We start from the raw sequence: 24,851 nt of genomic DNA, 5'->3' as shown, positions 1-24,851 counted from the left end.
TTAGCAATAAAGTTTGCAAATGTCATTGTCATGGTTAGAATCAATTCATTTTTCCTTGAGTAACTACCAATGCCCAGCACATATTAAACTTCATTGTTATATTAAAGAATATTGAAAATTGATATCAATCATGATATTAAGTACTGGTTAGGGAAGATAAGTCATGCAAATGTGAAATGTTTAATTAGGATCATACTACATACAGAAAAAAAATAGATAAAATCAGAGCTTTGTCCCAGGAAAGAATTAGAGAAGGCACCGCTTGCGTGGCATTTGGTAGTTGTGCAATGGAGTTGGAGGAGGAGGGAGGGGACGGTCCCTGAGTGGTGGGCGTGGCCTCCCACTGGCAGAGGGCTCTGCAGGCGAGCTTTTGGTAATTGGGTTATTCACGATCTGTCTAAGCCTCAAACTAAAGGAGAGAGGTAAGTATGAGGCTTCTTTGAAGAAAACTCTCAATCATTAAAAACATCAAGAGACGTAGGAGAATTCATTTTTAAACACTTTCTCAGGGGTATTTTGCAATATTCTATCATGGTTCCCTCTCTGGTCTGGGCGTTGTCCAAATACTTGTGTACTGGTAGCTGACTGTGTAGTACCTGTTTCCATTTAAGTTTAAAAGCTCTGATGCAGAAAAAAATAATTAATGTAGCCCTGGCTGGTGTGGATTGAGTGCCGGCCTGACACCAAAGGGTCGCCGGTTCAGTTCCCAGTCTACATGCCTGGGCTTCAGGCCAGGTCCCCAGTAGGGAGTTCAAGAGGCAACCACACATTGATGTTTCTCTCCTTCTCTTTCTCCCTCTCTTCCCTTCTCTACAAATAAATAACTAAAATCTTTAAAAAACCCTTTTAATGTAAAATAAATAGTGGGGGAAGGGACATGGAGGGATGAGGGAGAGAGGAAGGTAGGCTTTGATTGCTAAAATCATTTATTAGATTAACAGGTTGTTTTTTTTTAATTCCCCTCTCTTCCCACCCCCTCTTTACCACAACCACACTTCCTTAAACACATATTTTCTCCTTAGAATTATAGATAACCAATAAATGACTTATGATAATATCTTTTAGTATATTATGCAATACAACTTTTTTACTACTTAAAATAAACATCCTTTAATCACCTATTCTGTGATTTCTATTACTGTTGTGTATCAGTTCATTTATGCACCACCAGAAATATTTAAAAATATATGTTTTACAGACCTTGTGTGCCATTCAGACTTGTGTGGCACTAGTTAAGTCTGAAGTGGTCATTGAATGACGAGTCATCATTTGGTGACCTGTGATGTGCTCTCCTTTGCACGCTGGAACACCCAGTGCCAAGAACAGGTTATGATGACTGCCTTCAAATGACAACCCGTCCCAGTTTCCCACAAAAGCTCATCTTCTGGAGGGAATTTATCATTGACTGTGGCTCTTATCTATCAGAATTCACTTAGGCCACAAAAACAAGAAATAGTTTCAGAAATGGGACTGCTTTTAATACACTGATAAATACTAATCTAACCAATTCCTTTATCAGGCATTTAAAAATGACACAAAGGCCCCAGGTGTTTTTCTACAGAAGATGGATGACTTAATTTTGCAGAATTTTATTTGAGTGGGGCAAAAGTGTTTAGCTTTTGCCTTAAATTCTGGAAGGTTATCTCCGCAAAAAAAAAAAAAAAAAATCTTAGAATTGCTCTTGAAAAACAAACAAACAAAAATCAAAACAAAACAAAACAAGATGTTGGTGTTTACATTCCCTGGCTGAGCCTAAACGCAGGTTGATGACAAAATGACAGAGTACGTGGCACTTAACATGTTACAGATAAGGAGTAATTTGAGACTGTAATGAAAGCTATGAAACCACTCACTACAAGAAATGCACACACAGAGAAATGTGAATTTAATTTCAAATGACTAGCCAAGCCCACTAGTTCTTTCGTGAATCCCAGATGAAGAACACGTCTGTGACAGATCCTCACTAGCCAAAGTGTGATCTACAAAGAAGCAGCATCGGCATCACCTGGAATCTTCTTAGAAATGCAGAATTTCAGCCCTGGCTTGTGTAGCTTAGTGGGTTGAGTGTGAGCCTGTGAACCAAACAACCGCAGTTCGATTCCCAGTTAGGGCATATGCCTGGGTTGCAGGCCAGTTCCCAGCAGGGGACGCACAAAAGGCAATCATACATTGTTATTTCTCTCCCCTTCTCCTTCCCTTCCCTTCTAAAGGTAAATAAATAAAATCTTAAAAAAAAAAAAAAGAAATGCAGAATTTCAGACTGTCCTCCAGCTCTACCAAACCAGAATCTGCATTCTAATAAAATCTGCAGGCGCTTCCTAACCATATAAAATTTGAGAAGCCTAGCTTTACAGCCATGTTCATGGAGAGTTTATTTATATCTCAAATCACACTATAATATACTTAATGAAGCCCAATATGTTATCTGTAAATGAGAAGACAAAGATGTCAGTAAGGTCTTACACGTGTTCAAGGAATAACCTCTCTTTCCCTTTCAGCAGCTCACTTCCTGCTCCTCCCCTCTCACACTTCCTTGCCCTACTATTTCTTTGCAGAAGAAATAGTAGGGAATGGCTGGGAATGGCTAAGTGGGAGGTTAAAGCTGAGAGCTGGGAAATTCCATAGGCTTGGACACATTAAATTGGCTCACGGTGCGAAGCAATTCAGGAGATGCAGTGTTTATGAGCGAGAAGAAGTGAAGCACGTTATCGCCAAATCTGCTCACCTAGCAACCATAAATCCTTATTGGGTTTGAGGAACAAACATTCATAACTGTTGATGGAGACACAGATTAAGAAATTGGAAGGGAAATACTATTTATTGCAGTTTGATCATTTAAAGCTGCTGGTGGAAGATAGTTTCCTGGCTGTCGGATGAATTTATGATTAGAGAAAGACCCATTCAAAGAGGCTGTGGCTCGCTGTAGGCTTGGGAAGTGATGTCTAAACGGCTGCCAGATCTCAGTTGCCCTGCTCTGCTTTGCTCACCATTCTGTCTTCTGTGCTCGGACCCCTTCTATTGGCTGTCTTTTTCTGGTGCACATATTTGTGGTGAAATACAACACTCAGGAGTTAGGTCTTATTTCACCAGCCATTGAACTATTAAAATGTATTGTAAATCTCTTCCCTCACGATCCTACTGCTTCTTAATATCAGGCATTGGAGACTTTTGGGCCAAAAGTCTATGCCTGATATTAAGGCATAGACTGATATTTATGCCTATCAGGCATTGGGCCAAATTTATAAGGTAATGTGGTTCCTAATTATATCAAATGAGAAGTTCCTGGATTACATTTTTAACTAGCATAACTTGTGTTCCCATGCTCCGACTCCTTAAAGAAAATGAAAACAACTTTCCAGATGAGATTTTTACTTTCTCTACTTACAGCTGTGGGGAACTGAAGCACCAACAGGTTAAATGACTTACTCAAGGCTAACCCAGCCAAGAATTAGGGAGTTGGGTCCTAGTGGAGTCATAAATTTTCCTCTAGGAAGTATTGTTTCAGTCACAGGTTGCCCCTGCCAGCGGGGAGAGCCACACTATTGGTGAACTCTCCTTGTGTCATGGTAACAGTGTCCTGCTTTGCATCCTGCACTGCAGTAGGCATCAGAGCTCAGGCCTGTGTGCACGGACGGCCTGCTTCTATGATTTAACTAAGGTACCACTCCAGGGAGTGGCCCAAAAGAGAAAAGAAACAAACACATCACTGGGATACAAATGCAACACCAACTGAAACAACAGGTTAAATTAGCAATCGGAGACTTTAAAGAGATACTAGGCTCGCACACTATTGTAATGGAAGATATGCCATTTCTATTAAAAATCATGACTCAGGTGACCACAGAAGTAGAAAGATATGATCACCTGGGTAAGGAAACAGAAAAGGTGAAAGAATATTGAAAAGAGCAATTTGGAGATGTGAAGAGCAGTCATTTCAAGGTCCATTATTTTTATAAGCTTCTAATATGCAATTATGTCATAATAAGCCTCTTATTTTGAAATCAGTTGGACTTACTTATCATTGCTTTACAGCAAAAAAGAATTCCCCCCCCCAAAAAAAAAAAAAAAAAGAAAGCTTGTTAAAATCTCTTTTACCACAAATGATAAAGGCATTCTCTTCTGGGAGTCTGGACGTTCCAATAAATCGATTCTGGTGATAAGAAGATCAGTCCTGCAAGCCTATGATGAAAGTCAATGCTGTGAAATACACAGATGTTTAACGTGGCACTTGGATTCCACGTTTAAGTGTCTGCCAATAATGTAAAAGTTATAAGTATTCAGAAGTGCAAATCTAAATGTTTTTTACATACTCTCTTAGATGTAGTAGGTCATATCCTTAGGAATACTTTGCTGATGGTTAAAATCTCACTTTATTTTAGTATCACAGATTTGTTTTCATTGTGTTCGATTTCTCACAACACATTTTCAATAGTCCGTTAACGTGGAGCTTTATGTGAACAGTTTTTATTTGTTTCTTTCAAAATTTCTCTCTGCTTCCAAAGAAAGCAACCAGAACCTGACACTAATTGATAAACTATAAAGAACTCCATCAACTGCTTAGAATCCTTCTTCAAATAAAAATCTCTCTCTTATGCATACTATTTCACAAAGCAAAGACAAATACAAAGAGAATGTATATGCTTATTTCTGCAGTAATTAAGATCATTAGAGTTTAATGTTTCATACCTTTTAAAAAGGAAAGAATAATTTCACAGAAGAGAATAAGTAGGATTGAGGGGAGTGAAATCAATTCCTTAATTGGCATGATGGGGAGATTAATTCCCAAGACTATATTTCCACTGAGCTGCACTGCACTGTTTTTAGGAATAAAGTGGATGTTATTCTTCTCTGTTGTACTATGGGTGTCACTGTATGCCTCTTTATTTTCATAAAGTTAAATTATTAAATAGAATTTCCAGGGGTGGTGTTTTCATAATACTTTCCCACTCCATGCAGTTTAATTTTGCTTTAGCATAAAGTGTTATTTATAGTTCAGAACACTTAGCACTTTCTAATCAAATGGACATGTTTTGGAAATCATTTCACCTTCTCTGCATTTATCATCAATATCTAATCTTTTCACTGACTCTCAAGTTGCCTTGTTCCACCTATAATCATCATTGGACTTAAAATTGAAGACCTGAATTCAATCTTTGGCTCTTAACTTTATTATTCTATTCTGAAAAGCTCAACAAACATTTACTGAGTGTCCATTACGTGTAAGGGTTTGTGTGAAGGTCCCAAGAATAATGCACATGATCCTGGAACAGTTACAAGTTAGTCAACTGCTCTGAATCTCTCTCTCGGCATCTATAGTGGTGACTACAGTTGTGTGTCAGGTAGACGTGAATGCACTTCAGACGTGAAAGGACCTCAGTTAACACAAAAGGTGACAGAATTAAAGCATCAACCTTAATGTTTATCTAAGCTAATTTTATTTCATTTTATTTTTAAAATTTTATTTATTTTTATTTGTATAGAGAGGGGAAGGGAAGGAGAGAGGAAGAGAAACATCAATGTGTGGTTGCCTCTTCCACACCCCCTACTGGGAACCTGGCCCACAAGCCAGGCATGTGCCCTGACTGGGAATCGAACCAGCAACCCTTTAGTTCCCAGGCCCGCTCTTAGTCCCCTGAGCTACATCAGCCAGGGCTAAGCTGATTTTAAAAAAGACACTTTGATCCTCAAGATATTTTATAAATAACAAAATCCATGTAACAGTAGTTACTCATGTGACTGATCAGGTTCTTAGGAAATGAGAAATGAATATTGGGAATATTTTCTGCTTTAAAACAACCTGTTCTTCCCCCTCCCCTCCCCATTCTTTGTCACCCACAAGGTCACCCAGTCCCCAGTATAATCCAAGGACATTCTTCTTAAATTATATATTTCAAATTACATAATCTACTAGGTCGTAATGTTTTGAAAAGACTTTTAAAATTTTTATCTTTTGACTATCTAGATGATAAGTCAATATTTTAACCTCCAAGTTTAATCATTTATTAAGCTGATAATTAGTCTCAATCATGTAAATGGTATAATAATTCCTGGTATAATATTTTCTCTTTTTTTGTATTTGGGAAAAAAATGATCGAAAGGACTCAAATTTTGACCTAACAGTGGTCATCTACTCCCTCCTCCAAAAGGTGTTATGCAATCTGAAATAAATGCCAGCCATTTTTCTCAGTCTCACTGACCCTCACAATCTCTAAAGCACAATCTGATAGTATGGTGCTTTTCACCTCCATTTCCTCCTTCCTTCTGCTCATCCTTATGTTCATTAGTGGACTCCACGGCCTTGGCTATCCTCAGCTCATGGTGCTGAAGGCAATAAATACCAGCTCCCTGGCTCTGCCGCCTGTAAAGCACTACTGGCAGGTTGGCTGGGCGCTTTGAAGACAGACGGGAGCCATTCCAGGGCACTTGGCTGGTCACTCCTCTTGCTATTATGTCTTTACTCCACCGAACTTACATAAAAATATAAAACATTTACTCAAATATTAAGCTAAGTGAATCTACCTGTCATAAAAATTGTTTCTGGTAAATATTTAATACTTAGGACCATCCAAGAAGTCCTTTTCTAGGGGGAGAAAAAGTCAATCCAGGAATAAGTGTTCACATCACAAGAAAGCTTAAATGAAAGCATTCGTTTTTCTAAAATGTTATATTGTTTTGAGTTCTTTAAATTTTAGCCATTAGTTCATTTGTTGACCTTGGGCAAACTGCTTTACCGTGTAGGCCTCAGCTTTGCCATCTATTAATGAGGCAACAGTCATGTAGCTTCCTGGTAAAGAATTCTCTAGAAGTTGTTTCTCTCTCTGAGATAGTAAGCAGAGGTCTTTTCTATTTATATACTGAAACACCACAATAGAAGAAATGGTAATTTATTAAAATACCAGGTAGGTTCCAGAGTCATAAATATCGGTGATATACAAGGCAAACTTAACTTAATTACTTTTGACCAAGAGATAATTTAGGATGACTAGACCAAAGCAAGTCAAATTTCATGTGTTAAATATATCATTTAGGAATAAGAACAGGACAGTTTCAAGAAGCCACCAAAAGAAAACAAACAAAAAGCATACACACAAGGCAGCTTACACATAAGATGAAATTTTAAAAGGTGGCAGTTTAATTTTCCATGCTAGAACTGATTGGTGTTATTGGCTCTGATGCTGCCAAATCAACATACTTCTCCTACTTAGCTTTGCCCATGATTTATTTGATCTGACTGGCCTGAAAAGTGACCCTCTTGTTTCACCTGCTAAAGGATGTCTGCTCTCCCATGACCTCTTTCTCCGATTGATGTCAGCAGAATGGAACACTCATGTGGCATCTTTGATGAATACCCCCAGTGGTGGCCTACGAGTGGCTCAGGGAAAGCAATTGTATTAATGTATTACAGTAATTTACTGGCAGTTTTGGGTGATAGCATATTTACTGAAATGAGGCCTGTCAAGAAGATCAGGCGATAGCAGGAACACATGATTTCCCAAACAGACATACAATATAAATCAAATACCTTTTCTGTCCCCCCAAAACTGCCTCCACCCACTCCCTGTCCTCTGTGCCCAGACAAATTGAAGCACGTGGCACAATTTGCAGAGCGAAAATCAAACTCAATTTCGCAGTACAATGAAGTGAGTTGGGTCTTGTCCTGTCCACTGACATATTGATCGCTAGAAGATTGAAAAGATGAGAGTATCCTAGGTGTTTGCTTTTATAAATAAAAATGTATAGAAATGCAATGTGTATATGCACGCATGCAGCTTTACAAAGATGCAAGAACTCTGGGGGCTCATGACGTAAAACAACACCGTGATATAAAAATCACTATTTAAGAGGTCTCATTTTCTTTCCCTCTAGAATTACAGCCCCAGAAGACAAATCGTCTCTGAACCCAGGTTCATTTAAAGTGCAGCTGATCATTTCACAGCTAAAAGGAATTTTCACTAGTGAAGGGAAAAGAAAGCACCCTCTCTTGGCCCTTGGTAGAATTTATGTCAGATCTATAGTGCCATAAGCCCAACACTCCATCAAACATTTTCTATTTAACCTGAAAGGAGACTAAGGCAAATCACTTCTATGTCCACCTCTGTGATTTGCAAAGCACGGTGATTGCAGCCTCCCTGAAATGTAAAGACGGCACAGTTATTCATGTCTATCGACAAAGCATTAAGAAGCGGAACCACTTTTTCACGAGGTGATGATGAAATTGTAAGAAGCACCATAAGATGCACCAGTCTAGTAAGCTAAATTTCTAATTCAGCAGGTGGAAGGGGAAAAAATGAAGAGATGAATCTGTGTTTTCAGGTAGACAGAATTTCAGTCACTATGAAGACAAGATGACTTTCTAATGAACATTTATGATAGAAAAACCGCAAAATTCCCTGCCACTCCATGGAGATCACTGCTGTATAGTATGCATTGCCCTGTGCCTCATTTCTAACTGCTGCAAACATAGCTCCTCATGTCTTATTGGAACGCAAACTGAGGCACAAATCAGTGAGGTCCATGATAAACCGCACACAGGAATGTGAGCAGGGAAGGAGTGTCTTCCCTGATCCTAATTTGAACGGTTTCAAAGCAGAAGGAGCTTCACATTTGGCATAATCTTTAAAATTTATAGCAGTATTTCACATTACCATACTTTAAGGAAATTACTTGTAGTAAGCAAAAATAAATTCATTAGTAATTATGCAGTGCTTTATTGTGAAATCCAGAGGAAAATTATTTGAGACATATTTTTTAAGCCGACAAGAGAATGACTTTACTTCATCAATCAGTTTGACTAAAGTAATGATTTTCTAAGAATTAAAATTTGTTGAAAGCTCTAAGTATTTCATCTTTTAGGCTGAGAAGCCTGTAGTTAATGTCACAGCTAATACATTTGTCAGTCTGCTAATTTTCTTTTTCTATTAGAATAAGTAAACATCAGCCCTTTCTTAAAAGCATACTATTTACCATGTGTCAGGAGCAATGCAGAAAGAACTTATTTGAAAATCACGAGGTAAGGCATTATGAAATGAACTGGAATCACAGGGAGACAATACAGAGGAACGTGAAAGCAAAAGGCATTTAACAATTCCAGAGTGATGGCAGGTGTGCCTCAAGGTGAGTGGGGGGAGGGGGCACTTAAAGGGAAACTGTGAAAAATACAAAATTCCAAAGCCACAGGTATTGGACAATATGAAAGAAGACATGTATGGCTTTTAAGAAATAGTTAAAACAAAAGCACAAATGATAGGAAAACAAAAGAGAGATCATAAATGTACAACGAGAATAAAAGAAAATGAGACCTTGCCCACATGACATTGGATCAGAGAATGGTTCTTCTAATATGCTTGTTATTTGAGAGAACAGATGCAGAGACAGAAGAACAAACTCTACCTCGAAGCTTTAAAACCAAAACACACCCATTTATGCCACATTGTGTCAGAATTTGTTTAAGGAAGCTTTAGTGTTTTTGTAACTAGAAGAAAATAATAACTAGGAAATAACAATGCCAGTTGCTTTGTTCTGCCCATTGCCAGGTGTTCTTTCTAATATTAGAGTTATTTTGGGTCATTTTGTTATCATAGATCTCTGGAGAATTAGTTGATTTTCAGACCTTGTATTCCAAACCAAACATTACCACCACAGTAAAATTTTCATTAAAAATGGACTTCAGAGTATCATCTGTAGCTTTTTTTCTTCTGTATAACATAGTACTGCAAAATAAAAGTTTACTTGCAAGTAGAGGTAATAGTTAACAGTACAAAGTACTACAGTACTTTAGTTTTTTGATGTTATAAAATTAGTGTTCTTCAGCATAGAATAGGTAAATCTCTTATGTTTCCTCATGAAAATGTGAGCAAAAAAAGCAGAAAATAGTCAATAATATTGTGATAAGTTTTCTCAGTGACAGATGATTACTAGAATTAGTGGAATGATCATATTATAAGGTATAAAAATGTCAAATCATTCACTGCATCTATTATACAACTGGAACTAATATAACTAATGTAATATTGGGTATCAAATGTACTTAAAAAAGGTTTGTGAGGAAATGGTATTTCTTAACTCAGAATAATTTAAGATATCTTCATATTTTTCTTTTTATCAGTTTTAGAATAATTTAATTTGATAAATTATTATTTTACAGTTTGTTTTTGTCACAAAATGGACTCAAACTGACAGGTACAAATTAGTTTCTAAAATTGCAGAACCTGTGCTTCCTGCAAAGAGTGGGAAAAGATGCGTCATCGCTCACTAGCTATGGAGACTTAAGTATGCTACTTAAATTCTAAAGTAGCTACCTCATAAAGTTGTTCTGAGGATCCAGTGCAATGGCCTTGATCTTGAGAAGCATGCCAGTCACATAGCTCTTGTTCCATATGGGTTAGTTATTACATCCTAACTACCGGGCCAGACATGCAATGTGTGTCTCAAGCAATGGAAGCCCATGTCTCTCCTATACTACTGCCCACCTCTCAGGGTCGGGCAGCTAAGCATGCATACTATACATCACACGAACGTTGACAACACCGGAAGTGATGCACACCAATGAACTAATATGATGCCAGGAACAAGATACCTTCTTAATACCCATAGAGAGACCACATTCCTCATTGCAATCTTATATGTCTTACTTTTTGCAATCATCCTATGGCTTCTGTTCTCAAATAGTGACCACGACTGCTGTGGGTATGAGTCTGAGTAACCAAAGCTCACTCAAATGCTTTTGCACAGTGGCAGATTGGCCAGTCCAGCTGCTTTTGTCTAGTAAGAGGCCACCTCTGTTTACTTGGAACCACTGAATTTACTATCTTATGTCTTATATACTGGCATTGTTAAGGATTATTCTAATGTTCCAAACCATTTTAAGTGCTATGTAGTTCTTCATGGAACTACTTATCTCTCTGTTGACCTCTCTTTCATCCTATGTATCTGTTGTTAAGCCTCCAGCTCTTCCCTCTCTCCTCCTTTCCTCTCTTCTTTCTCTTCTTTTCCCTCCAAATCCCCAACAGAAACAAACAGAAGTTCTGGTTCAGCCCAGCTGGTTACCAGCTGAGATAATGAAATGAACACCTCACTGGAAACTGGGGTCTCTGCTTCTCATCTCTGCCAGTTGGTATTCTTAGAAAAGTATCATAGAGGTGTTACTTCCTATCTAAGTTTTAATTTATTTCTAAAATTAGGAAGTTGGACTCTACCCTGGTTCTGACACTCCTCTCTGGCCCTGGAACTCTACAATAAGAAGCCCAAAGATGACTGCTGAAGGCACAAAGCAGAATTATGAGATTACATGCTTTTCTGTAGAAGGTGGGTTGTAAACTTTTGTATTCAAACTAGTTTTGGTGTCTAGCCTTAAGTCCTAGAGCCCATGTGGCAAACTGAAGAATCAGGAATTTTCCCAACATACTCCAGTGGGCAGGCCTACACCCTCTATTAAAAGTACTTGACTGGCATTCAGGATTAATAAAAAACTTTTCAAAGGAATGAAGGGAACCTACAATGAGCCAGCTGCTTTTAAGAGATACTTAAGAGCTGTACTGCAAATGTCAGTCAGTACCAGATGAGAGCACGCAATCATCGCTGAGAACATGCATCAGGCCTTCTCAGGAACCCTCATGCACTTAACTAGAGGCACCAACAATAACAACCATTTTCAATGTGGGGAAAAAAAAGAAAAATGGGCACTTTACCTGGCTGAGACAAAAGCGGTGTGTAAGGGACTTTCGGCTCTATTGCACTCATCGGTGGAGGTAGCAAGGGGTTAGCAAAGCTGCGCAGTGGATGAGTTGGTCGAACACAGGCCGTGGGGATGGTTCTGCTTGGTGCCTCCTCACTGCTGGGATGCTCAGGCTGTGTTGGGGGTAACATGGCTGGCTGTTGGGTGGTTGGGCCTTCATTCACTGCTGCAAGGGAGATAAGAAAATTAATTCATTATCCTGGACACCACTTTCTTCCCCTCTGTCAGCTGATGGGCCCCTGGATCAGTTCAGAATGACACCTTAGGACCTGACCAATCTCTTCTTAGAGTTGTGCATATACTCATTCTTATTCATGTATTTATGGGACATGATAGCACTGCCCTTTTAAATAATAGAAATAGATCTAAAAAGACGGGAATCTCTTTTTCAAAAAGAGGAGTAAAACATATGCAGCATGCACTATATTGCCTGGGCTATCTGGGCCCTATAATCATAAGTGATGAAGGGAGAGAAAGGAGTTATTTCTCCCTTCACAAGGGGCAATGCCAGTGAAATTCAATGTACTGAACCCAGCTACAGCTGCACTATTATCCGCCAGCCAATATGCCAATTTTTCTGTGATTTAAACATGCCATGCTAACTATCTAACAAATCAGAGTTACCAGGTGTAAAAGGCATTGCTAATAAAATGGTACAAATAATATCCCTATCATTATCTTCCATAACAAAATGGAAGCACATCCAACTAAAAAGTTACATAAGAGATGACTTTGCTGGAACAAATTGCATGATTGCGGAATTATAATTTTTTTCTCTTTTGTAGCAAACCTTGTAATTTGCATTGAGATTGCTATAGTTGAAGTGGTTTTGCATAGTCATCCGTGGCAGCCTTTGGGTACCTGGACAGTTTTCTATAAGGAAACACACATTTTCTCTAGAGAACATGGTTGAATGGACTTAAATATTGGACTTAAGTAGATAGTTTCCCATACTAATGACACTGCAACTCAACTTTCTTCATTCAAATTCAAAGTCAATAGGTCCAAGTTAAACTGGACACTGAAAGAGCTGTGTAGTAGGTAGATGTGTTGGCAAGAGTGTTTCTGATAGCTTATTTCTTCAGAAAGTTCTATTGGTAAGTTGAAAAAATGCAGTGATAAAAGATAATATCACACTTTCGAAAGATAATTTTTAACCAGGGACTATTTCAAGATAATTAGTTTGTGAGATAATTTTGAGGCAGCTCTCTGGGAAGCTCAGTGAGGTCAGCAAAGGGCAGAGGAGAGAGACAAAATCTGATAATGCTGAAGGGAATAGAGATTAAAGATACCAAAGCACAAGACATAATATTAAAGGTATGCAAAAGGGAAATGTGCCTTCAGAGGGTATTTGATATTAAAACTCATTTTTCTATATTCAGCCAGGGTAAGAGGTCCCTCGGGTCACTGAGAAACCTTCAGGCTTACCCCCATACAGAGATGGAGATGAGGAGATAAAGGGTTAGCTGAGGACAGGATGTAGCAACATAGCAACCAGGGTTAGAAAATAGGCAAAGACTCGGAAAAAAAAAAAACCCAGTTCTTTAAATAAGAAATATGCAACCAAGAGAGCAAAGTTAATAGAACTCTGGGGTCAAGAGGAATTTGAACAGAAGTGCCTTATTTTAAAGCTAGGAAGTCCTATAAAAGATGGAGGAGAGAGACTAAATTTCAAGAGATGCAAGGAAAACATCAAGGTCCAGTCTTGGTGATGCTGGTTTTCAGAAAGTGGCAAAAGGGATGGGTCTTCAGGTAGGTATTATAAGGACCTAAATTCTACTTGCTTGTTAAAATGTAAAGGGGGAGATGAATGTGTGTGCTTGTGTTCAATCAAGCTTGTGTAAGGTGATGGTTTAAAATAGTTTCGGAGACAAAGATAATCATGCAGGTTTTAGTCTAGACTCATATTTAGTCTAAAGGAGAACATTACTAATGGTCACTTGTCCAAATAAAAATAAAGCATTGCTCCACTCCAGATCAGAGAAAAGCAGCATCAGGGGCCTATATCTGGGTCCCCTCTTCATTACCAATGGGCTGGTTTTCATTAAAAGGCTAATATCATCATATTAAAAATACTCGTCTAAAAAATGTTGCAATTTTCCTTAGAAATCTGCTGCAAGTAATGCCCTCTATTAAAGGTGGATTGCAATTAATTCATATTATATTTTTAAGATTGCTTTCACCATTAAAGAAATAATATTCCATGACTGTTTCTTTTCTTTATTCCTTCCATCATATTTTTTAATTTGTCCTGCATTTTTGAAATGAAAGAGATCTATGTTAAAATATTACTGTGACCATAGCTTTAATAAAATTTACATGCACACTTTTAGTCTCCTGAAATTAATGTCTTTAAAACCTTAAGCTTCACATGAATTCTGATGATGTTTCTGAATATTGGGGGTTGCTCCCATTCTCATTCTCTTTAATGGCATTGTTCACCAGCATTTCTGCAAATGAAACTTCTCTGGATGCGCTGTGCAGTCCTCCATCCCTCGATTTTCACCTGGCCACCATGATTCCCACTGGAAACACCACGAAGTGGCTCTTGACTTTGAGGGACGTAATGGTGGCTTGACAGTGATGAATCAGCCCTTTAATGAAATCAATACTAGCACCACACTAGTATTGAAAAGGAGAGTGACTAATCTAATTTTCTGGGTGAGGAATGGAAGGGTCCATCTTGCAACTACTGTATTCTGCTGTGTATAATGTACACCCACGTTTCTCTGTACATTATTCATGGGACTATTATACCCATGGTATATAATCATTATACCCACAGATAATGTGCATCCTTATTTTTCCCTCAAAAATTTGGGCAAAAAAGTGTACATTATACATGGCAAAATATCGTAAATGTATCAGGAACTCCTAAAGGACTGTTTTTGTTTTGTTTGCTATCACAATTCTGCTTAATACTTAATACAATGGATGTGGTATATATTTCTATAGAAAATTCACAATTTTAATGTTATACGTGGAGCATATAAGATATGCTAAATATGCTAAATGTCAGACTTGGCTGACATTTAGGGCAGTGAAAACTCTTAAGCAAACACAATAATATCAACTGCTCTACTGGAGAGAAGCTGTCATTTTAGATGACCCTTTTGGCCAGTTCCGGCATCAGTTTCAGGACACTCATGTGAAACAGACTGGCTCACGACATGACATTTAGCTCTGCTAAGAGCTCTGAAAACAACAGAAACCTTCTTTTGTCCATGGAGTGCAGCCTCCCTGCAATTTGGAGAGTAAAACAAGAATCAAACATGTCCTGGCAAGGCACTCATTTTCAAATGATCAAATAATAGAGATTTATTGTACAAATAGTATACAATTGTGCAGTGAAGTCAAATCTCAGGGCACTTCATAAAAATTTATGTCAACACACAAATAATTGCAATGGAATAACTGGCAAAAATATTATGAAAATGAAAATGAGGATTTTTCTTCTCTCTAAAATAGTAATGTTTGAAAGAAATAAAGCCTGCCAATAACACAAAACAAAGACCCTTTGAGACCCCAGAACTTCCAGGAACACGCTTCCCTCATCCATCTCTGAAGAATAGCATCATGCAATATTTCTGAGCTACTCCAGTTCCTCATAGCCTATATTTTGGAAAAGACCCTAGAGAAAAATCCATGAACTCCACTGCACCCCTGATTTAGGTCAAGTCCCTTGTTAGTTAATTTCCAATTTGGGATGGAACTGGGGCAGGAAAATAACACGGAGAAATCTAACTAGTCTTACTAGGACAGCACTCAATCTGAAATGAATAGTGCCAATCATCTAACTTTTAGTACAACCTACACAATGATGAGGAAATGGGGGTACCGATTTTATAGTGACTTGACCTCAAGACTATCTGTTGGTTGAAATTTTCAAAAGATAATACTGCTCCTTATTTCCTGAGTACAGTGCATTTTCCTATTGAGGCTAAGAGCAGAACCACAGTGCACTGGTAAGAAAGAAAATATTTGTCCATCAAAACTGCATAAATCTTTAGTGATACATCACTACATGTGTGTAATCTAAATATACTATAGCTTTCTTTTTTTATGGCACGAGACACTTCAGCTTTATTTGTGACTTTAGAAAGCAGCATATCTTCAGGGGCAGGATTTTAGTGATTTATCTTCCAGATAACTTTGGGGGAAGAAGAGTCCCCCCACTTGAGTAGTCAAATGTTTCTTTTCCTATGTGTGCCTTTCACTGATTCTCAAGGTGACTAATAAAACATCTCTAGCCAGAGTCATGAAATGTTTTCTGCTTGAGAGAGAACAGGGATGTTTAGTGTTCTCCAAGGCATTTAGGAACCGATACTAAAAGGCTAGAAGTTAACTGTTTCTGACAGTGATTTAGAGAATATTTTGTTTTCTAGAAAACAGGGTATTTATTTATTTTTTTTGAAGCAATCACTTGGAAACACAAAACAGTTCCTATTCCCTTTGCATTGCATGTAGCTTTGCTCAAACAATCCTTGATGACTAAATATATATTTAAAAAATCTATGACATCTTCTAGGAGTAGAATGCCTATGTTTTTTAAAATTTTAGATGAGGTTCAAAATTTACTGAGATAAGCACTATGCTAAGAATCTTTTATATAATTGTTAAATTACATTTTATATTTATATTATATGTTACATCATAGTTATAGAACTACCTTTATTTAATCCCTACTTTTAAATATGTTAACAAAATCAAATCTACAAAGAGACTGAAGTATATTTATTTATTTATCTCTTTCTTTCTTGATAAAACTTATTTTGTTAGAGCAGTTTCAGGTTCAAGGCAAGGTTGACTGGCAGGTACAGAGGGTATCTCTGCTCCTACACACGCGTAGCCTCCCACACTAAGTCCTGCATGGGAGTGGTGCATGAGATTCTACCACAGAGAGAAACAAATTTTACACTCGTTTCTTTTCTTTTGTTTTCTAGTCATAAAAATTTAACTTTTGGAATAATTTCCCCCCACCACTTGATGAGACAGTTTTGCATGTTGTACCAAATCATGAGAAAAGGAAGAGAGTAAATGGACACTGGGTTTTCAGAAGGAGAATATGCCTTTAAAAACAGAAGTTATGGAAACACACTATGAATAAAACAGTTAATTTCTAATTTTAAAAAGGTGTGAACTTAGGCTTCTATCAGTCTTGCTGAAGTAAACTGATAAAGGTCATACCACATATTCTTCCTATACATCCATCTTAAAGTTAGAGAACAAAGATGAAATCAGAAGAAAATAGTAGACAATGATCCAATGAGAAAACTAAACACAAACTATAAACCTCTTTTCTGCTGGGGAGAGTTTATTTCAGAAGTTGAAGAAAAGTCTTGTGGTTCTGAATTCTTTTACTAAAATTATCTTCCTAATGGTCCTTGGATTTGGAAATTTTTGGTGCTGAGATGCCCCACATTTTTCTCATTTAATTCCCTTCCACATGGTTTGGGAGACTGTTTTCCCTCTAGTGTCTGCACACAACTATGTTCTGCAGACGTGATATGCAGTGATGAGAGGGGAAATAAATCTAGTTCTCTTTTGGCAGATTTTTGATGCCTTTTAATTTTAACCTGGCTACATCTAGACAATTTGTGATTTCTCAGAGTTGTCCCTGTGGGGTTGGAAAAATATAGCTTACTGCACAAATATATTTTATTGCTGCTACCATCTTATCTCTTACAAAACATCCTATCTCACATGAGCTGCTGAGTCACCCGTTCTTAACTAAGAGAAAAAAGCCATAAAATTGATTTTAAAATGCTGTGCTTGAAGGGAAAGAAGTCAAATGATAGCAAAAATCACCAGAAGTGTATATAATAGTTTGGGAGACTCTTCATTTTCACATTCCTTTAAACAAATGAAGTACTTCTATCAGAATAAAAATCAAGAGACAAAAATCAGCTATATTTGCATACATTGAAACAAATGCTCAGAAAAAATTAAGAATATAATCTCATTCGCAATATCAAAAAAATAAAATACTTACAAACAAGTATAATTAAAAAGAGAGAGGTCTATACACTGAAAACTAAAAAAAGGCATTGATAGAAGAAATTGAAGAAGACACAAATGAATGGAAAGATATTCCAAGCATACCAACTGAAGAATTAATATTGTTAAAATGACCATATTACTCAAAGTGATCTACAGATTCAATGTGACCCCTTTCAATGATATTTTTCACAGAAATAAAAAATATTCCCCAAATTTGTATGGAACCACTAAAGACCCCAAACAAATCAAACCAATCTTAACCAAGAAGAACAAAAATGAAGATATCACACTTCCTGATGGTGCTGAGAGAATTGAATTGTCACATAAAAAAATAAAATCAGTACCCTATTTTACACCACATATAAAATACAACTCAGTAGATTAAGGGCTTACATCTGAGACTTGAAACTGTAAAACCCCTAAAAGAATATACAGGTGTGAGCTCTGTGACTTAACAATAGTTTTGGGTCATCTGACACCAAATGCAAAGGCACCAAAATAAAAAAAAAGTAAGCAGGTGAAACTACATCAAATTTAAAAGATTTCATACATCCAAGAAAACCATGAACACAATGGAAAGGCAACCTAAGGGAAGGAAAAAAATTGGAAACTGTGTATCTGATCAGGGGTGAATATTCAAAATACATAAAAATATATAAAACTCAAAAGCAAAAATAACCCATTAATCATATTTAAAAATTGGATAGAGAAACCAAATGAACATTTTTCCAAAAAAGACTTACAAATGGGCAAGATGCTCTACAACGTGTATAATATCACTAACATCAGGGAAATTCAAACCAAAACCACAATGAGATTTCACCTCACACCCTGTAGAATGGCTCTCATCAAAATGACAAGATATGACAAGTGTGGGCAAAGATGTAGTGTTGGTGGGAGTGTAAATTGGTGTAGACACTATGGAAAACTATATGGAGGTTCCTAAAAGATTAAAAGTAGCCCTGGCTGGTGTGGCTCAGTGGACTGAGCACTGGTCTGAGAACCAAAGGGTCACAGGTTCAATTCCCAGTCAGGGCACATGCCTGGGTTGTAGGCCAGGTCCCCAGTAGGGGGCACAAGAGAGGCAACCACGCATTGCCGTTTCTCTCCTTTTCTTTTTCCCTCCTATCCCCTCTGTCTAAAACAAAATAAATAAATCTTAAAAATAATAAAAAGATGAAAAGTCAAACTACTAGCTAACCCAGCGATCCCCCTTCTAGGAATACCACATCCAAAGAAAACACAATTTCTGTCTCATGAGGATATCTGCACTCCATGTTCAGGGTAGCATTGTTCACAATCACCAAGCTGTAAAATCAACCTAAGTGTCCACATGGAATTCATATGGAATGAATATTCCATATGTACAGTGGAATATTGTTCAGCCGTGAGCAAGAAGGACACTCTGCCCTTCGGACACCATGGATCGACCATGAGGGCACTGTGCTAAATGAAATTTCAAACACCCATCAAATCATTATTTTACTCAACCATTGAACCTTTGTTTCCACAGCTCTTCATACTCTCAGTTAAGTGTAGTATGGAAAGAGATCTCAGGGGATCAGCCCAAAAGCACGAACTAGGATCCCAGGGATGAAGTCTGCTGGAAAAGAAAAGTCTCATACCCAGGTCGTGGGTGAATTAATTTCTCTGAAGGAGAAGAACATCAGAATGCTACAATTTGACAAGATACCCATGGTATTATTTATTTGTTCCTTAAAAAATAAGAAAAGGAAATACAGTACACTGACTTTTTCCCGTTCCGAAGCCTCGGTCCACAGACAGCGTTGGGAATGGCACAGGCCGGAGCGTGAACTGTGGGTGAGGGTATCCGCAGGTGGGAGACGGAAGGATCCCTGGGTACTGGGCACTTTCTAGGGTCGGCACAGGAATGGCACTCACGACAGCTGCAACACAAAGATAGTCATTTTTTAAATCCTGTGCATTCACGTAACGAGCAAATGGAAGTGGCTAAATTTTCACGTCTTGGAATCCAGGCCCGCTCTTCTCAGTATCAGGTAGGGTCCCTTATTAACTCTTTCCACAAGGCCCTTTATTAATAATTATAGAAAAGATATCTTACTGCCCCAGCATCTCAGAGGTATTATCCTGAGGCTGGAAACTCCCCAAGGTTTCGGACAAAGGAATGATTGATAAAGCCACCTTAAGGCTGCCTGGGTTTTGGTTTCTGTTTTCCTCATTCTGTCTCTTAAGCAAGGGCAATGGCATTAAAAATGTTGGGTTGTTCAGAAACCAAATATATTGTGTAGAGTGGGCCGAGGAAATGAAAATTTCCTGTTAATTCTGTGTAAGAAGAATGTTATACAATTTTGAGAGATAGGCTGGAGAGAAAAAAATTAAGGTATATTCCCAATAATTATACTTAGGATTTATATTTAAACAGAAAGGAAATAACTTCAGAGAGCCAACAGAGTGCACCTTAGCGTCACATTAATCTAAATATAACTGAATGCTTTCTGGGAATAACAAACATTCTAAACTCACAGACAAATATCTTACACAATGTTTTCTAGGTTTAGTGACTATTGTTCAATTCCATTGTTCAATACCTATTGCATTATATCATATTATGAAATATTTACTCTAATTAGAGTCAACCTTCATCTCATATCATCTTGTAAAATGTTTAGTATTACCTGTCTTTCTAATAAGATATAAAATTTAAGCCTTATTAACAAAAAATAAAATTTAAGCCAGCTACTGGAATCATCAATTTAGCAGTGTATTCCTATCTATGAAACTAATGAAGTGGTTTCTGTTATATACATGATTTTTAATTAATTACATTCAAATGCCTGTTACTGCAGTTTTTAACATGCATAGATATGCACATTCACCAGAGAAAAACCTTTCTTTTTGTTTTATCACATTCCTCTTACCAAAGTAACTTCATAACCATAGACACAAATTATATTATATTTTTGTAAGCTAGTTAGAAATACCATGTAGATTTTAAAATATTTTCTAATTAAAATGCATATTAATTAACTACATTAAATCAAAAGGACTGCTTCTAGTAAACTAGATTTTACCACTGTATTCCAGAATTTATTTTTCCTTGTAATTATAATACTCCTTGAACTACTTACTAACATGTTTATTTGAATTCAAAAATAAGGCTTTTTCAGAAACAAATTTTGATTGATTAGTTTGACATTGAAGAGTAATTATCTTATGTGAGTTTAACGATGATTATATTAGAAGAACTGAATAAAAATATATAAATTTTAATAGGATAAATACATTTTCAAAAATTATATTAGTAAAGGTAGAAATGACATTTCAAAGTTTCCAATCCTGTCTCAATATTCTGCAGTACACAAAGTACCTCATAAAAGTATTTTATAAGTGTACCTCCTAATAAATGAGCCAGCAAGTACTTCGAATGAGTAACAAACACTTTTAAAAGTCAGGGTGTTTCTAGAGCTTTTACTTCCAAAATAATTAAAGAAGGACATTGCCTAGTTGTTAGTAGAAGTATTATTAAAAATAACTTTGGATGAAAGTTCACAGTATAATTTTGGCATATAATTTGGAAGGCTTTGAATCATTGAGTAATTGCTATAAAAATCTTATTGTTGTAATATTCAACCACATGTATATGTAAAGTTTCTTAGTCTTTAGATCAATAAATAAAACCACTGGAATAGAATTTATGCAATAAATAACATTCATCCATGAATATATTAAATAATTATATTAAAAATTATATTACACACATGACCCATGGACATGAACAGAGGTGTGGGGATTGCCTGAGGGAGTGCAGAGTGCTTTGGTGAAGGGGGTGGTGGGGGGTTTGCTTGTTTTTTTTTCTGTACAATTGTATGATTGTATCATCATGCAATTGTATGGAAATACTAATTGTAATGTTGACCCAGAAGAAAAAAAAGCTGTTAAAAACTTATGCTCACATAAATTTATAACATAAACATACAATTTGATAATAAAAATATGTTGCAACCAAAATGGATAAATTATGGATGAAAGACAATCATAAAAATAGATGACATCTGTATCTTTTCTTTGGCAAATGTGAATTGCAGGTACCAGGTTAGGGGACAAATGAGTAATAAATTATTCTTCTCTGTAAAACAGGTGCTTCCTCATGGATTTTGTAAATATGATGGTGAATATCAAATCACTAGTATTTTCATGTTTTTATATTATTGGAAATAGTACTAAAGTGTCTGTGTCACAGATATAACAGGATATTTTAAATGTTAAATTAAAATATGAATTATGACTCAAAGTTTCTCTGAATTATTGTGGGAAGACTTGAATAAAAATTAGAGAATAAATGGTATGTACACAATGCCTTAATACAGCTATTTTTTAAAGAGTAAATTGCAGATATATAAAGACATGAATATTTTCCAAAAAAGGAAAAAAAATGACTTTGACAAGAATAAAGATACAAGCCAGATACCAGCCAAAATTATTATAAATTCTTTAAAGAAAGAGGTTATAGTTTTATAGTCTTTGTGACTCTCACAGTACAGTACAGTGCTGGGGATACTTCATATTTTTCAAGTGAGTTAATAAAAACATTTCTAGAAGTAATATTTATAAATCTGTCATTTTAACTCACTGGAAACTTTTTAAGTGGTTTGATATATTAGTCTCCTGGGGTGTATACTTACTATCATAGTAATGATGATGATAATAATAGTAGTAGTAATAGACAAATACATTTGTAATTAAGAGCCAAAAAATTATATAAAGTCCGTATTCATACAACTCAAAAATCCAGTCTTTGAGCAGCCAGTTCAATGATCTTACCCTTCTTACTGACCAAACGGAACCACTGCCTGTTCATTAAAGTTGACTGACAGATTGCAAAGCCGTCCTGTGTTGACCATTTTCACTCATGAATCAGTGTGATAATGAGTCTTCCTTAGATATGAGGCACTCACTTCACAAACTGCACATTTTCTTAACAATATGGTTCTTCGAACTTAACTAATATTTTATAATACATTCAGAAAAAGCACTTCACAGATATCTTCTGGTCAGAGCTGAATACATTTGAATGGAGAAATGAAAAATAATTTGGCAAGCCATGGAATCTCTAAGTTAGATAACTGAGAGAACCCAAAAGACTCAATTCATATTGTGGCTCCAGGTCCTTCATTACTGAGAGAAATTTTACTTTGTAAGGGTTTTGCATTTTAACTATTGACTTGGGTATAAAATGTTTGCAAATAATAAAGTCATTTTAAAAATACTAACAATCTGTCGTATGTTTCCGCATCTCAAAATTTCTCATTGTTTTATTTCCTGGCATAACATTGTTAGTATTCAAAATCTTTGGTTTTGAAGTATTTTGTTCCATTATTGATTTCTAAAAGGGCACAAAGGCCTACATTTATAACACAGTTATTGCAAAAATAATCATTCTGAAGTTGGACGTAACACTGTATTGAAGTCTTTTGGTATTTTCCCCATAAATGTCAGTTTTGAGAGCCAGAAGCGCACCCAAACTTCCACTACAATTCAAAACATTCACTGCATTGCTATGTTGATGCAAAATATCTCAGAGCAACAACATCAAACGTTTTCAACAAATCTCTGCTCTGTGGCCAAATATGACAAAAACCAATCTGTTCTGACACAGTTTGCTAACAATTGAATTTATATCTTACACTGATATACAAAGATTTTTTCAAATAGAAATTCCCTTGCTAAATTATTTAGCTCCCTGAACAGGGTATGTTGGTATTAGAAAACTTTTCCAATATCCTTAAAAATATTAGCACTAAATGTGGCCTATAGGAATTCTAAAGTGGAGATTACTTTTAAAGTTACAATTTTAGGAAATTATGCCCTCTGAAGTATATGAATGTTATACTTACATCCAATTTCAATAAGAAATGAAGTGTCAATAGAATACATATATATGTTACATAACCTTTGTTATCTCCAAGCTCTGTGTTGGAACAGCTCTATCCAAGAAAAGGAAATGACTTTGACATACAATCAAAGTGGATTTTAAAGCAAATTCTTAAGTTTTCTGGTAAGTAAAATGGGCTTTTTGCAACTGAAGTAATTGATAAGGCCTTAGATAACTATGCTGATAAGAACCATAGATCTGTATCTTGGCAGGGTTGTGATTTTATTCAGTCATGTGGAGACAGCAAACACACCAGTTGTGCTGGGTCTTGAGCCCTACGCAGCCTGTGAATACAAAGATGGATTAGATAATTTGCTCCTTATCATGTACTTCACAACCTGTTAGATGAGGGAAGATTTGAACTTGAACACCTGAGTATGAGGTAGCACTTGTGTGATTAATGCTACAAAAGTGGTATAAAAATGCTAGTCAAACAGGAGGAAAGGAAGCTATCATTTCTGGATGGAGTAATCAGCAAAGAGAATTTATGAGATCTGGCATTATATTTGCTCTGGTCTTTGAAAGATGCCCAGGACTTTGTTAGGTAGAGATAGCCACCAAGTCATCCCAAAAGGAGTGTTTAGAAAAAGAAACAAATAAAAGGCAATATATATACTAGTGGATTGGCAATAGGTCCAGCTTAATAAGAATCTAGGGTATACATAGAAGGGCATAGCAACAGGAGTCTAGAAATGTAGACTCGAATCTAATATGCTGAGGAGTTTGTACTTGTTTCTCTTAGTAGACAATGGGGAGCCACTGGGGAAGTTTATGGAATGGGGTGTCATGTTCAAGTTGTTTTAGGAAGAAATCTGGCAAGCAGGATGCAAAATAGTCTAGAAGACACTAGAGGCAGGAAAACTATGAAGCTGTTTTGACAGTTCAAGTGTTAGGTCATAATGAATAGAATAAAAATATGACTCTTGGTAATGGAAAGGTATCAGGGAGTCAAAAGATACTGTGATGGAAAATCAATGGGATATGGAAACTAACTGGATAAAGAAGGCTATGAGGCAAAAAGGTGCACAAAGATTCTGAAGCACAAAGTTTTGTCAAAAGAAAGCCACAACAGATTGGTACAGATAGAACTTAGTGACAAGAGGAAAGTGGACTGCAGGAAAAAATAGATGCAGCTTATGTAGTCTTTCTGTAGTAAAATAAATGAAAAAAAAAAAAGGAAAAATGGCTTCATAGAGTATTATA

General features: G+C 36.5%; 1 protein-coding gene across 1 annotated transcript in view; it reads right to left on the bottom strand.

Annotated features, from left to right (window-relative positions):
* DCC (DCC netrin 1 receptor) overlaps positions 1 to 24,851 on the bottom strand; it is a 687,608-nt gene that overhangs the window by 20,674 nt on the left and 642,083 nt on the right. Inside the window, exons 32-33 of the mRNA XM_053664328.1 lie at positions 19,486 to 19,641; positions 11,688 to 11,900 (exon numbers count right to left, since the gene is read on the bottom strand). Of these exons, the coding sequence (XP_053520303.1) occupies positions 11,688 to 11,900; positions 19,486 to 19,641 (369 nt within the window). The remainder of the gene's footprint in view (positions 1 to 11,687; positions 11,901 to 19,485; positions 19,642 to 24,851) is intronic.

The sequence above is a fragment of the Artibeus jamaicensis genome, unplaced genomic scaffold (genome assembly GCF_021234435.1).
Source record: "Artibeus jamaicensis isolate MK-2021 breed Jamaican fruit bat unplaced genomic scaffold, CSHL_Jam_final contig_354, whole genome shotgun sequence".
NCBI lineage: Eukaryota > Metazoa > Chordata > Mammalia > Chiroptera > Phyllostomidae > Artibeus > Artibeus jamaicensis.
This window is presented reverse-complemented; position numbering and strand designations above follow the sequence as displayed.